At 35.6% G+C, this 15,380-nt stretch overlaps 2 protein-coding genes across 3 annotated transcripts; one reads left to right on the forward strand and one right to left on the reverse strand.

Moving 5' to 3' along the window:
• Nucleotides 1-232: 232 nt before the first annotated feature.
• LOC127747709 (uncharacterized) lies at nt 233-1,223 on the reverse strand. The gene is made up of 4 exons (XM_052261895.1): nt 1,162-1,223; nt 992-1,054; nt 782-905; nt 233-700 (listed from the first exon to the last, which is right to left on the reverse strand). The coding sequence occupies exons 1-4, from the start codon at nt 1,221-1,223 to the stop codon at nt 233-235; spliced, it is 717 nt and encodes a 238-aa protein (XP_052117855.1).
• A 2,603-nt stretch (nt 1,224-3,826) lies between these two features.
• LOC107491494 (putative methylesterase 12, chloroplastic) lies at nt 3,827-8,508 on the forward strand. Of its 2 annotated transcripts, none has more exons than XM_016112332.3 (5): nt 3,827-4,161; nt 5,054-5,293; nt 5,387-5,530; nt 6,197-6,331; nt 8,004-8,508. In XM_016112332.3, exons 1-5 carry the CDS (start codon nt 3,913-3,915, stop codon nt 8,274-8,276), a joined length of 1,041 nt encoding a protein of 346 aa, XP_015967818.1. In that variant the 5' UTR covers nt 3,827-3,912; the 3' UTR covers nt 8,277-8,508. The 2 variants fall into 2 exon arrangements, with proteins under 2 accessions (XP_015967818.1, XP_015967819.1); XM_016112333.3 differs by having other exon boundaries at nt 3,827-4,155.
• Nucleotides 8,509-15,380: the final 6,872 nt, after the last annotated feature.

Raw genomic sequence — 15,380 nt, forward strand, 5'->3', positions numbered from 1 at the left:
TAAAGTCGCATTGATATCTCATGCGCAAATCGAAAGCTGATAAATTCCTAATCAGCACACCGAACTAATCAGACCCTAACTTAGGGTGTATAACAAAATTGGGAACAATATAATACCATAGTCCTTAGTAGGACCCAACATAAACCATTCAAAATACATAGTTTTCATAAAGACTGTTCATATCCTTTAACTATTTCATTACCAAAAAAAGTTCAAACTAAAACCAAATGCTTTAGTCGGCCAAGTTGTCATCGCCTTCTTCTGCCACCTCCTCATCATCAACCAATTGACCGTTTCGAACTATTTTGCTCGGGTCTATAGCAGTAAATTCACCTCCAGGACACAGAAACTTTCCTTGGATGACGGAACACTCAAAACCTTCTGCGAAGGCATCAAGGATATCAGCTTCTCGGCTTGACTCGATCTGTTTCAATTGCAGTGTTACCTCCACAATTCGCTCATTTATGGTAGTTAGCTCACTTTCCTTCTTCCCTAATGATTCTTTTGCGCTCTCATGCTCTTCCTTTTCAAGTTTCAATTTCTCCTTCGTAATAGAATGCTCTTTCTTCAGCTCAGATAGCATAGTTTCTTTTGTTTCTAGCTGCCCCTTTAAATCGGTACTCTCCGCAGCACTCTGTAACACCTTTCTATGCCTTTTCTCTTGACTTCGCCCGATGCTAGCTAGGCGAAAGCCCAACACCTGCAAGTCCACACACAGATACAAATAACTTTTTCAAAAAATTTACTCTGACAAAAACACAAATATAGAAGTTTAGCTGACCTGCATAAACTGGTCTATACCAACATCTCCGACTTCCTCAATACGACTCATGTCAGAAGTAGATTGAACAACCTCATCCGCTAAAACATTAAAAGGAACATTTTTGTCCCACAATGATGACCCTCTTCCTCAAAAGAATGGAGCTTTTCTTGTTTAACAGTAAAGCTCGCCAATTCACTAAGATCAATCGTTTTTTCATTTCAGCCTCACCTTCCACTTTTCACTTGAATCGAGCTCTCATGCTCGATGCCGAAACTCCAGGGTATTTCCCACCTATAGAAACAGCAAAGAAGAAAGGTTATATATTCAGTAAACAAGTTACACAATACAACCCAGATCAACAACCCAATAATGCCTCACCAAAATATTCTACAACAGACGCCCTATCTTCCTCCCATAGAAGCAAGTTTGAGACAGATATCAAACCACCTCGATCAACCATTTCCATCAAAAAGCTTATTATACATTCATTCCGAGGCGTTATAAGTTCGGGACCTAATATGTGATTAGGCTGGCAACACCAATAAAGGGGAAACTTCTCCCTGAGATTTTCATCTAAGTAAAAGGGAAATTCCTCATCTACTGATTTAACTTTAAAAAACATTTCCTTAAAATTTTTGAAGGAAGATTTGTACAATTTAAAAACCGCAAATCCAGGAGTACTATTCAGGTTTACCCAAAGGCCTTTCCAGACACCATTGGCTTGAAAGAGAGAAAAAAAACAACTCTATATCAGGTTCAATCCCTAAGAATTCCATTAAAACTGCAAAGCATTTTATGAATATCCATCCGTTAGGATGGACCTGAGAAGGCGCACAGTTCATTTGCTTCAATGTATTGCATTCGAATTTTGTAAAAGGTAACTTCACAAACAACTCTTCAAGGACACAGCTATACATATAAAAATTTTCAAAATCTTTCTTTCGGAGATAAACAAGATCCATGCGATTGCATGGAACCAACTCGATGTGGAAACCAGGTCTCACTATCCTTCCTAAACTAATTCCTTCAACACTCTCTTTATAAAAAAACAGAGAAGCCCTTATCTTCACATCTCCATCGACCTACTCATACGATCCATCATCTTCTACCTTAGGTAACGCCTTTCCCTTCTTGTCACTCATTTTTTCCCTCTCAGGCAGTAAAAAATCGAAAAAGTAAGGAGGTAAGAGAGTGTTCTTACTAACCTCTTTTGCTCATTCTTTAAAAACCCTCTTGAGAAGACACACAGGTTAAAGCAGTATTTCAATCTTTATGTCAATGTAACTCAAAATAGATTTTAACCATTCATTTAAGAAAAACTTTTCAGTTCCAGGATAAAAATCATGATCCTTCATTTAAAACTCACTTTCAACTATTCCAAGACCACCTTGGAACTCGCACCTTGCATTGAAAAAACAATACCATCATTAACTTGTTTCAAAACTTTTACTATTCCACATAAAACAAATATACTTTATATTTGTACGATGCGTCAAGTTGACCTGGGGGCTCCCCACGCCGAGCTATAACTCGGTTACATCAAAATTTTAAAGCTCAACCTGCCTCATCTAAACCCAGGTTAACCTTAGGGGCTGTGATATGACCGTTATACATCGGTTACGAGTTATACCTCGACAGACTTCTTGATAACCGACGCATTAGCTCTACCGAATTTATGGCAATAAATGACCTTTGATCGGTTACATCAGAGACAATCAATTGAGGAATATGGCCGTTATCATCTCCCAGTTATAAAAGAAAATGATTGAAATCGGTAAAGGTATGAAGTCATCGTTCTAAGCTAAAAACTCTCCTTTGATAGTTCTCTTTGACTGACTTGAGCGTCGGAGTGCTTTTTGCAGGTGCTCCTCCTCTTGTTTCACTTGGTAGTCGAGACGTATTGCAATTCATTGATAAGGTTGGCCAACCTCTTCATAAGGACGAATTATAAGGTTGGCCAACCTCTTCATAAGGACGAATTATAACTCAGTCGCAATCAGGCAGGAACAATTATAATTAATTTTATTATACATATTTAATTTATAAAATATATATTATTAGATATGTGTAAGTTAATATGTTAAACTATCTTCTATCTATCAATCTATTTATCCATCTATTATATAAAGAGAATACGAAAATAATTTGATATGTCAATTATTTTTCTAGAATGTTTTTTATCATATACTATTATATATAGGTGGATATAAGAGTAGTTTAATGTCTAAATTATTTTTTTAAAACGTTCTTAATTATATTTAATTTATCTGTTTATTATATAAAAGAGATATAAAAGTAGTTTGATGTTCAAATTATTTTTTCAAAATACCTTTCATTATATGTTTGTTATAAATAAGAAATATAAGAGTAATTTAGTGTCCAATTTATTTTTCTACAATGTCATTCATTATATATAATTTATAAAATATATTATTTTGTTACTTAGTATCTAGGTTAATTTCAAATTTATTATCATTACCATATTATCGCTAGTAATTAATAATGCTCACAGTATCAAATGAAAGTCAAGAAATAATGACATTTGTTGTGCACTTATGCTTGACTGCAGGTATTATGGACTTATGGTAAAGTTAAAAAGTAAAAACAACTTCCTTTTCCCGTTGAAAAGAGAAAAAGGGAAAATTGGTTAAATTACTGAATTAGGTTAAAATATTGGAAGCAGAAGAGAGAGTAATTACTAATTAGAAAGCAACAAGGAAATTATGAAATCAACTAATCAAGTACTACTAAATTACTAATCTACTTTTTTTTTTGAAGAGTACTATTGTAAATTTGTATTGTTGAAAACCTGATATTCAAAGACGATATAAAGCATTTAATAGCTCTAAAATCGGTTGGGGTTCAAGAGTCTGAGTTGTTTGATTCGCATAATAATATAATATAGTAATATACTAAATTACTAATACTAATATTTTTTGTTTAATTTTTATGCATTTAAAGCCAACAACTTGTATGCCTCAACAACTCCTTCCCGCAACCACGAAGAAGAAAAAGACAGAATAGTAGTGGAAGAGGAAATAATAATAATAATAATAATAATAATAATAATAATAATAATAATAATAATAAGAAAGAGGAAGAGCTGAGAACTTTCAACTTTCAAAGTGATTGTGAAGGTGAAGGAAGAGATGGGGAATCGTTTTACTTGCATGACAAAGAAGGAGACGAAAGATGTTGGATCGAGAAGCAAGAGAATGGGCAGATCACAGAGGAAGCTGGTGGCAGAGGAAGACCTGCATCTACAGGCACTCTCCATGGCACTCCAACAGCATCAGTTGTCTCAGAGGTTCGAAGGTTCCATGTCAAGGAGAATCGGCTCCACGAGCTCCAGAAGGCGCAATCTCTCTGATTCTTTCTCCGCCAATAAACAGGTACAGGTACGCTACCACACCGCGACACCTCTTTTTTCAATCAGTTCTTCACTGCCAAAAAGTGGCTTGTCATGATTAAGATCTTTGAGGAGCTCGTGGGTAGGAGGGAAAGGGGGAAAAATAGTTAATTGTTAGTGGTGGGAGCAACTTCACTCAACGGGACAAGCCATAGCCGAAAAGTATTAGAAAAGGTATCCAAGGGCAACTTTTTCCTTAATTTTTTTCTTTTATTTTTTTTTAAAAGGTGCATCTGGAAAAAGTACATGGCCAATTCACCGTGCTTTCAAAAGCAGATGCAATTTATTTACCAATATACGTACCCCACTTCTCTGCCCGCCTTGTGTAGGTTGAGTTGCCCAGTGCTGACTCCACCAAAGCCTTGTCACCGTCGTCTCCAAAACTCTATTTTATGCAATTTGCATCGCAATCATGTTGTTGCATATGTATGAAGCTGCATGTTTGGTTTGGGTATTGAAACCTTATAATCATGTAGATTTTGGCCATGCGTTTGGAGTTTCAAACGAAAACCATGACATTTGTAAGTTACCAATGCATTTTGACTTCCAATTATTCCAAAGCCTGATGAAAGAATGCAGGTAATTTTGCCTCATTTAGGAAAGTTTAGCATAGTTGTTTAAGGGGAGAATTAGGGCTGATTTTGTGTTTGGAACTAGATGGCATTCAACAGTTATACCATTAATACTGTCATTGGATAAACCAACTGAGGTGTTGGTGCTTAATTATGTTTGTTAATGCAGGTTGATTATGCTTGTTATTTAAATTTAAATTACGAAAAATTCCTCCTCAATAGAAATCTTAGGAGTTTCAATTTATGCATATGATTAAAATAATTCCTCCTTAATTTCTACTGCTCTCTTCCTTCCCATATCTTGCACAGGTTCCAGAGATTCTGGAGAACATTAAAATAAAGAAGTTTGTATTAATCCATGGAGAAGGTTTTGGAGCATGGTGTTGGTACAAGACTGTTGCCCTACTGGAAGAATCAGGCCTGCTTCCCGTTGCCTTAGATCTTACCGGTTCTGGAATTGATCTCACTGATGCTAACAGTGTCACAACATTGGCAGAATATTCAAAACCTTTAACTGATTATCTTGTGAACCTTCCGGATGATGAAAAGGTTTGAAACTGTGACATTGAAAATATTTTATCTTTGACACATCTCATTACCCTATGTTAATCTATATATTTAATGAAAATGGAAATCTTGCAGGTTATTCTTATTGGTCATAGCATTGGTGGTGCCTGCATTTCTTATGCATTGGAACATTATTCACAGAAGATTTCAAAAGCTATTTTCCTTTGTGCTACGATGGTGACTGATGGCCAAAGGCCTTTTGATGTTTTCGCTGACGAGGTACCTGGTTAATTTCTTTGTGATGATCAGTTGAACTTTTTAGGGTTCACTTATGGTGAATAGATCCTCCAATCAACCTTTGATTAATGATAACACATGCTAAAACATTTTTATATAATATGTAGTGTCCCAACTAAGCATTCCAACTACGTAACCATTCATTTGGCAATTATGTTTTTTATGTGGAGTATAAGTTGCCGACCATGCGGCACAAATAGTTCAGGAACCTTGGGTTGGAATAGATCACTTCTTAGAGGCTGATAATATAGAATGGTTTTCCTAAGGTCTTACATCTTTCCTTTTACTTCTGTCTTTGGGTAGTGCAACCTCAAATACCTTACTAGCTTATCATTGGGTTGCATTTTACTCTATCATCACAAATTTACAATGTCATGACTGTTTGTTTTCAATAACTCAGATTCTAGAATTTGATGTCTTAACTAATTTTCTGGCAAACTGTATGGTTTTCCCCCCTTTTTACCATCTTAAATACATAAATTTCTAGTGTTTTATTGCTCTAATGTGCCACATAGTGGTGTCACCGTCCATGACTATTGTAAAACGATGCTTTGAGACAACTTATGAAAATCTTAATGTTTTGATTAACCTTGTTTTGCATTTTACCATGAAGAACGTGTAATTTTTCTCACATGATCTACTCTGCAGCTTGGCTCCGCTGAACATTTTATGAAAGAATCCAAGTTTTTGATACATGGGAATGGTAAAGAAAAGCCCCCCACAGGATTTATGTTTGAGAAAGAGCAGATGAAAGGGTTATATTTTAACCAGTCCCCATCTAAGGTATGATGGATGCAACTCTATTTCTAACATTTTCCTCCTAGATTCTTTGGTTTCTATATAGTGGTGGTCTCTTCTGGTATAATTGTTTATGTTGCCTTTTCCTTTTTGTTTTTGTTTTGTTTTTTTTTCTTTTTCATTCTTTCTTAATTTGGAGAGGTTTATTCTTGAAACATTGCTCTGTGTAAGGGCCAGCAATACCTGATTGGATTAAGAATTCATCAACCTTCTGACATGCTGCAAACCCGTTCATTTTTTTTTATTTCACCTCCAATTTATGTTTTATTAAGCCAAAGCTCTGAAATGTAGCTCATGCATTATTAACATCGACTTTCCTTTTGGATCAATGTGTTTGATGTGTGCTGGAGGGAGCAGTTTTTCTTTGACTGCTTTGAAGGGTTTGGATGAAATATGTATGGAGAATAAAAGTCTAAAATTTTGTGGCACTATGTGGTGTTTGTAATTATGTGTTTTATTTGGGGGTTTTGCTAGGTAAACAATAACTTTTGTGAACAATAGGCTCTAGAATTGACCCAATAAAGTAAAAAAAACACTCTACTCTCAAATTATCCCCTAAACCCTAACATTAGGATAACCATCCACACACCTAATGAATTGAACATCCACCCATTATTAATTATGCATGAGTAAACCGAATCAAAATGAATAACCATCCAATTAAAAATAATGAACATAATCATTTGCATACTTATTGAATTGAACATCCGACATATTTATTGTTCACATTGTTTAGTACTCTCATTGTCTACCTATACTTTTCCTTTATTTGGTTGAAGTCCCTTGCCCCTAATTTCATCTTGGTTAAGAATATTTGCCTTTTGCCGTTCTTTATATTCTTACTTTTTATTATATTTCTTTTAATTAAAGTCATTTTAAATGTTAAAAGCATTTTTCTTAAATATAATTTTTGTAATTTGTGCTTATTGAAAGTCACTTTTATTTTGATTTTCCAAATATAGTTGTTACCAAAAGCTATCTTTAATATGCTAATTTAGTCATTTTGAAAAGACAAAACAACAACAACAACAACAACAACAAAGCCTTATCCCACTAAGTGGGGTCGGCTACATGAATCAAACGACGCCATTGTGCTCTGTCATGTAAAAACTTTACCAAAATAGGTTCTTGTTCTACAAAGCTTACATGGAAAAACTACAAGCACAGGATGACCTTGGAAAATATAAATATTTGAAAAATTAAAATACTCAACTATAAATTAGGTTTGTAACAATTTGAATTAGCTTTTTGCAAGTTACCATGAGTACATATTATTTCCTTATTGAGGGCTGGTTTGGCAATTTTTTTTTTAAAAATAATTTATTAAAGCTGACTTCGGAAAGATAGCCTTTTAAAAATGGTAATATTTATTTTAATAAATCAAACTAAAAATGACTTTTAATAAGCACAAGTAATAAAAATCTGTTTTGGTAAAATAATTTTTAGAATTTAAATAAACCATGCTAGATATAAGTATAATGATAAATTTTGACAAGTACACGTTAACTTTAGAAAGCACCTCCTTATATGTTTTAAAAAACACTTTGAATTTTTAAACACTTATCAAACACAAAATGAAATGTTCACCTCTTCAAAAGGTTTTATCAAATTAAGCCTGAATCCATTAAATTTGAAACTAGGTATTTTTCAATTTCAGGATGTTGCTTTAGCCATGGTTTCCATGAGACCTAGCCCTCTTGGCCCTATCATGGAGAAGCTATCTTTATCGCCCAACAAATATGGTAGAGGCCACCGGTTTTACATTCAGACATTGGATGATCGTGCCCTTTCACCAGATGTTCAAGAGAAGCTGGTGAGGGAAAACCCACCTGAAGGAGTTTTCAAAATCAAAGGCAGTGACCACTGTCCTTTCTTCTCCAAGCCACAATCTCTGCACAAAATTTTGGTGGAAATAGCTCAAATTCCATAGGTTAATGGTGAACATGATTTGATGTATCTATCTTTGCATTATTAACGATTATAGTTGTATGTGTAGTACAGTGGAAGAAGCCTAATTGGGAGGAGTATTTCATTTTTACTTCTACATCATGAAATCTTAAATAGGAAGGGGCATGATTTAATTTCCTGACTTGTAAGTGACTTGTGTAAGCTTCGGGTATATTTCATTTGTTTTATTATTATTATTATTATTATTATTATTATTATTATTATTATTATTATTATTATTAGTGTATCAATAAATACTAATGTGTCTATAATTTATTTTTTTATTTATTAAATGTGTATAAAGTTAATAAAAGTGAAATTATTTAAAATGACATTAACTAAGGGTTGTAGAGTTCAAGTCTTAGAAATAGTAAAAGAAATTATATATTATATATAATAAGGAATATTTTAGCATCACATGACAGGTACATTGGATTTTTCTTCCTCCCTTTTCAAATATTTTTCAGGATTCAGTTAATATACTTGTTCTAAAAATACATAATAACATAATTGAATAAAGGCCTTTAAATTGTCTCTTTATTTAAGGATAAATTATTAAAATAGCACTCCAAAATTTATGGTACAACAATATTGAAATGTACGAACAATAGATAAAGTTCTAAAAAAATTTAGAATATGGTGAAAATAACTAAATAATACAGGAAAGTTTTCACGTGTGTCAGACCATTTTAATGGCATATTGCTATGCCATGAAGCAGAACCATTGAGATATATATAAAAAAAAGTTTAAAGGTATAGATGAATTGGCAAAATAATGTTATAGAATACGCAGAAGGATGGTGTAGTCAATTCTCTTTACCAATAGAAGCGTGAACTAAAATAAACTCTTTGACAATTACTTTGTTTGCACTTCAGGCTGTTTTTGTCGTTCTTCAAGTGCAAGCTAAATATTTATAGCTGATGAGATATCAGCTACAAGTGCAAGCTAATGGAAAGATTGGGCCATTTATTTTTGGTAAGTAGCGTTTCGGGTTATGGAGAATTTGAGAAAATAATAGGATCACCTTCATTAAAGATCAGGCATAATACTGATAAGTTATAGGCTGAAGTTAAATAATTGACCGTTAGCAAAAGCTATTTTCTTTCGGTATAGTTTCTTCCCTTCATTCTTTTCTTCCATATGACCTTTAACAGGAGACCGGAAAATAATCCGGCCGACCACCAAACCACCGAACAGGAACGTGATCTCCTACAGCAAAGTATTAAAAAAGTGAGAAAGGGTGAGGAAGGATTTACTGGCACCTCCATCCTCACTCCAAGAGTTGAAGGCTGGATGCTGAAAGAATCGGAATCCGGTAGAAGATCATATGCTAATATGGTCCGAGGAGATAACTCAGAAGATGAGATCGAGCTGGGAGACTCTGAAGATGACGACATGTCGAGGAAAGAAGGCAGCCAACCTGAAGACATCCCTAAAACAGAAAATGAAGAAGCAACAGATAAACATAACAATACAAGCAAATCAGCAAAGTGGTGGACTTGGGGGAAGGCCTCTTCAACATCCTGATCAGTGAAGCGCGTTAACTATGAAGACCTTGGTGGAGGTCGTTAATAGTCAAACTGCTAGGAAGGAAAATAGGCTATGCAGCCATGAAGAGAAGATTGGAAGCCATTTGGGACAGATTTAGTGGTATTGACGTTATAGATTTGGGAAATGATTTCTATATCGTTAAATTTTTGGCCCAGGATGATCCCGACCATGCTCTACTAGATGGTCCTTAGAAGATATATGACCACTACTTGGCTATTAGGCTGTGGGAACCAAACTTTAGTCCTCTTCTTACAACCATAGACAAGATCACAGCGTGAGTTAGATTACTTGGACTCCCTATAGAGCTCTATAATGACCAAATTCTACAATGACCGAAAATAAAAAACTTAGCAGATGCGGTAATAAACAATTCAGATTTGAGCTCATGTGGTCTACACATCCTGAATATGATGGTTTGCTTCAACAACATTGAAAAAATGATAATAACCTCATCAACAACCTCAACAACATCAAAACAGAACTCAACACTTGGAATAAGGAAACTTTTGGTAACATCTTTAAAACGAAAAGAAGGATCATGAACAGATTGGTGGGCATCCAAAGACATCACTGCTATGGGAACAACCCTTTCTTAGAACAACTTGAAACATCCCTCCAAAAGGAGCTTAATGATATGTTGGACAAAGAAGATTTTTTTGGCTACAGAAATCCAGAAAACAATGGATTACGGAAGGGAACAGAAATATAAGGTTCTATCATACAAAGACTATCATCAGAAGAAGGAAAAACAAAATTCTGAAACTTAGAGATCAGAAAGGCAAATGGATAGAAGAGGAGCAGCAACGGGAAAACCACATTATTGATTATTTTCACAATCTCTACAAAGAAGAGATAAATATAGCTCCTGTATATTCTCTAATAACTTCTTATCCTAATCTAGATCTCTCTACTTGCAAAAACTTGGAAGAAACTCCAACAGATGAGGAGATCAAAAGAGCCCTTTACAGCATAGGCTCACTCAAAGCCCCAGGAGAGGATGGGTTCCCTACTGTTTTTTTATAAAAACAACTGGGAGCTGTTGAGCAGAAAGACAAGTGACCATATAAAAGACCGGGCTTGCTACACATACAAGCCTACAAGCAACCAAGTTGGCCCAGCCCAAACACGAATCACGCGCATGATAGAGAGATAAGATGCCGCGTCAAAATCACGCGCTCAACATTCGAACGGTTACGTATGGGAGACTCTTCCACTTCTTCCACTTCTTCCATTTCTCAAGGCACTTTCAAAACAACGAAACCCTCTCATTTTCGAGCGAAAATCAAATTTCAAAATATAGAAATCGTAGTTCGAAAACTGCATCAAAACACCATCAACCTCTCTGTGAAGAATCTGAAGAAAAAACAAACCAAGAATACTCAACGTAAGTCCATTAAAATACTGTATATTTTAGTTTTCTTCTATGTCGTTCTGCTAGGGTTTACTATTACTCTTGCTTCTTTGTTATACGTCGTTCTTCTAAGTTATACGTCGTTCTTTAAGTTCTACGTCGTTCTACATTGTTATTCTAAGTTCTCCTGCTATTTTTGTTGATTTTTGGGAGTTTATTCCGTAGATTCGGGGGTGTAAACTGCTTAACCTTGTAATGTGGCTTTATATTGAAGCATGGTTGAGTGATATCTGACTGATATCTATATGGATGTATCTGAATAATATCTATGGGTGTATCTCACTGTAATCAATGGGTGTATCTTGTTTGACATCTTTGGGTGTATCTGAATAATATCTATGGGTGTATCTCACTGTTATGAATGGGTGTATCTTGCGAATATCTGGCTGTATCTGACTCATATATATGGGTGTATCTTACTGTTATCAATGGATGTATCTTAATTGTTATCAATGGGTGTATCTGTGACTCATATATATGGGTGTATCTTACTGATATCTTTGGGTGTATTTTTCGTTTCAGAGAAAATGGCAGCAAGAAACCAAACAAAAGACCTTAAGTGTGCCACACATCTCCTAAGTGATAAATTCAGAAACATGAGTGAGGAGAAGAAGGCAATTGTGAGGGATCTTGGATTCGGTGGGTTGATGCACATCCCACCACTGAGGGTGGATCACCAACTCTTAAGGGAGCAGGCAAAAAACTTCAAACTTGGGGAGAACAAACTGAAGACAGGATATGGTTCTTTCCATATAACCCCAAAAAAAATAGGTGATGCGCTTGGCATCAATGCAACAGGTAATTAGCTCAAAATTATAGATGTATATTAAGTTGTTGCTTGGGTGTATATTAACCTGATGCTTGGGTGTATTTGAACCGACTTGGATGCTTTGTTGTCTTTCTTTTTGTAGGAGATCTATTTCCTGAGAAAGTTGACTATAAGAAACTTTCTGATGATGACAAAATAATTTATAGAAGATTCCAGGGTAAGACCCTCAAAAGTCTTACCGATGAAATGATGGAAATCGGCGTTGGCAACGAAGAGGAACGCCTGATGTTCAAGAGAATATTCATCCTCTACATACAGATGGCGTTCCTTTTGCCAACGACGATAAACAAAATATCGCCCGTACACCTGGTCCCGATTTTTAAGATGGACGGCATAGAGGAGGGAAACTGGGGGGGGCATGTTTTGACCTTCATGATCAAGGGCATAACAGACTATCAAGAGAAGAAGAAGAAGGCAATCAATGGCTGCCTCTTCGCCCTGATGATAATCTACTTTCACCTTTCAAAAAACAAAGGCAAGAACAGGATTGAAAGACCACCAAAGCCATGGATTGCCAACTGGACTAAGGAGCAGTTGGTGAAAAGAATGAATGAAGAGAGAGAGGAAATTTTGGTGAGTAATCATAATAAGTTGGTGTACTTTATTTACCCGAATGGTGCTAACTAAAATATCTCATGTTTCAGGGGATTCTGAATTTGGCAGAGACAAGAGAAAAAATGAGAAAAAAAGAAAAAAAAACAAAAAAACAAGAAATAAAAAAAACAAAAAAAGGAAGGCGAGCTCAACATCGTCTTCGGAGACAGAAACTACCGACAGTGACACTTCTACCTCTGAGTCTGAGGCTCAAGAAGACTCGGAGGATTCGGGAATTAAACACCCCGGCAAAAAGGGGAAAAAGTAAGTACCATACTTGGGTGTAATTTCTTTTTCGAGTTGGGTGTATTTTGTTTGATCACGTTGGGTGTATGTAGTTTATTAAGTAGGGTGTGTTTCGTTTGCTGCGTTGGGTGTATATTGTATATTCAGTTGGGAGTATCTCGTGAATTCATTTGGGTGTATTTTTAATATGTTCTAAATGACAATTGTTTGCCTTGCAGAATGGACTCAAGAAAAAGAAAGCAGAGGCAAGAGGAGTCAGATTCTGATTCAGAATCTGAATCTGAACCAAGTGATGAGTAATGTCCTGAAATTATTACTTCTTTCTTTTGGCTTCTTTATAAAGATTTTGTGTATTAACTGAGGTGTCTTTTATTGACTTATAGGAGCGAAGAATCATCACCTGGGAAGAAGGAGAAGAAAAAGAAAAAAACAAAAACAACACCAAAAGAGTAAGCACTTCTTTCATTAATATTCTGTGATAAAATTAATTTTTTATTTCTGATTGGTACTGTTTTTTTTTCCCACCCAGAACACCACAAAAAAAGAAAAAAGTAGTTGTGGAGGATTCACCTCCTGAAGAAGATCAATACTTTTACGGGTACAGTACCTCCTAAGCTATACTACGGTCTATCATCGTAATTATTTTTGTTAACGTCTTATTTTATGAATGTAGTGAGACATATGAAATATCGAGTGACGAACTTGATGAATTGCTAGGGGAAAACGTTCATAAATCTGCTGCAGAGGGGTATGTCTTGCTGTGCTGTGTATTTGAGATTTTGGTGTCTTTTGTTTGCTAATAATTGTATCTTGTTTCGCAGGGAGAACCAAGCTGACCTGCGATCGACAGAAGGTCGCTATGTGTCCTCTGAAACGTAAGAAGCTTTATTATTTAATAAAATCTTGTTATCATGATTTGGATGTATTCTGTGAAACAATTTGGGTGTATCTTGTTTACTAAGTTGGATGTATATTTCGTTTGAATAACATGAAATCTGTTTAGACTACCGGCTGTGAACTTGGGAAGTGATGATCCTTCCTCTCAAGGACGCACAGAACAGAGTAGTGTAAACCAGCCGTCTCAGAGCATGTAATTTCTCTTTCAAATAACCGTTACTTTTGTTCTTCTAATAACTTCTACTTCTAATTCTGTATATATTTTTTTTAGAAAAAAAAGCCCTTTATTATTTTATTCAAGAAAAAAAAGGCAGCAAAAAAAAGCAAAAACTGCAAGTATGTAAGTTCTCAAAAAACAAAGCCCGTCTTCTTTTTGAATTGTTCGGGTGTATTTTTTGAACTTCTTTGGGTGTATTTTAGGTTGACTCCGGATGATTCCAATATGATGGTTGTTAGGGAACAAACGCCGTCGGAAGCGCTTGCAATGTGAGTTTTCCAAGAATATTTCAACCTTATAAGCTTATTATTTTCAAATACGTTGTTAACCTTTCATTTTTATTCTTGTTTAGAGTCCCGATCCAGTTTTTTGTGCCGCCATCCCAGCAAACAACCACTAACGCAGATTCCGAACCAACCCCTATGCTTCAGATTGAAGGGGCTAGAGAAACATAAGAAAATAGTATTGGGTGTATATTTGTTTAGGGTTTGGGTGTATATTTGCTAAGAGTTTGGGTGTATACTTTTCCTGATCGATTTTGTGTAACTGTGCAGCACTCTTGAAACCCCCAAACAACATCAAGAAACAACACTCAAGCTTCCCCCAGCTCCAACAAAAATGTAAGTTAATTAGACTAGAATCAATCTTTGCTTGTCATCCGTATATTCTTATTCTTACTCTTATTCTTATACATAATGATGCAGTCATCCAGACGCCGAGAACGCTGCTGCCCTGTTGATGATGGCACGGACAGCAGCCTATGTTCCTAAAATAGATCCGGGGATGCCATCATTCAGCCTCGGATTGACAGATTCAAGCCAGGAGGGGGCGTCGACGCAGGAGACTGAAAGGGAAAAATCTCCAGAAACTGCAACTATGCTAGAACAATTGGACAGTTTAGTCCAAAAGTTAGCAAACAGTGCGTCAAAGGGAAAAGACGAAAGTCCAAAAATTCAGAGGGAGACTGGGGGAGAAAGTTCTGCTAAGTTTGAAACCCCGGGGGGAATAAATCAAATTCCGGATGATATGAAAGAAAAGTGCTACATATGGGGGACGAGACTGAAGGAAGATGCAAAGGGCGATACTAACGAGTTTGAGGAGATATGCACTCTGACTGGCCAAGGAGAATACATTTTGATGAGAACGCACCTTGCATCCCTCCAGGCAAAAAGTGATATAGAATCTCAGGTAATATTAGAATAATATTAATGTTTTTACACCAAAGTCAACTGCAATGTTTATTAATTTAAAATTGATTTCTAGATTGTATCTGCCATCTGCCTCATCCTAAACCAGAAAAAGGAAAACAGGTTTCAGGCACAAATATACTGTCTCCCCCCC

Source organism: Arachis duranensis, chromosome 5 (genome assembly GCF_000817695.3).
Source record: "Arachis duranensis cultivar V14167 chromosome 5, aradu.V14167.gnm2.J7QH, whole genome shotgun sequence".
Lineage (NCBI taxonomy): Eukaryota > Viridiplantae > Streptophyta > Magnoliopsida > Fabales > Fabaceae > Arachis > Arachis duranensis.

What these genes read in the sequence shown, in the direction of transcription:
- LOC127747709 (XM_052261895.1), bottom strand. Translation starts at nt 1,223, where the DNA reads ATGGTTGATCGAGGTGGTTTGATATCTGTCTCAAACTTGCTTCTATGG. An exon ending in CTATGGGAGGAAGATAGGGC is followed by an intron (nt 1,055 to 1,161) that starts GTCTGTTGTAGA and finishes CTGTTTCTATAG; the next exon opens with GTGGGAAATACCCTGGAGTT. An exon ending in ATTCAAGTGAAAAGTGGAAG is followed by an intron (nt 906 to 991) that starts GTGAGGCTGAAA and finishes CTTTTGAGGAAG; the next exon opens with AGGGTCATCATTGTGGGACA.
- LOC107491494 (XM_016112332.3), top strand. Translation starts at nt 3,913, where the DNA reads ATGGGGAATCGTTTTACTTGCATGACAAAGAAGGAGACGAAAGATGTT. An exon ending in CCGCCAATAAACAGGTACAG is followed by an intron (nt 4,162 to 5,053) that starts GTACGCTACCAC and finishes TATCTTGCACAG; the next exon opens with GTTCCAGAGATTCTGGAGAA. An exon ending in TTAACCAGTCCCCATCTAAG is followed by an intron (nt 6,332 to 8,003) that starts GTATGATGGATG and finishes TTTCAATTTCAG; the next exon opens with GATGTTGCTTTAGCCATGGT.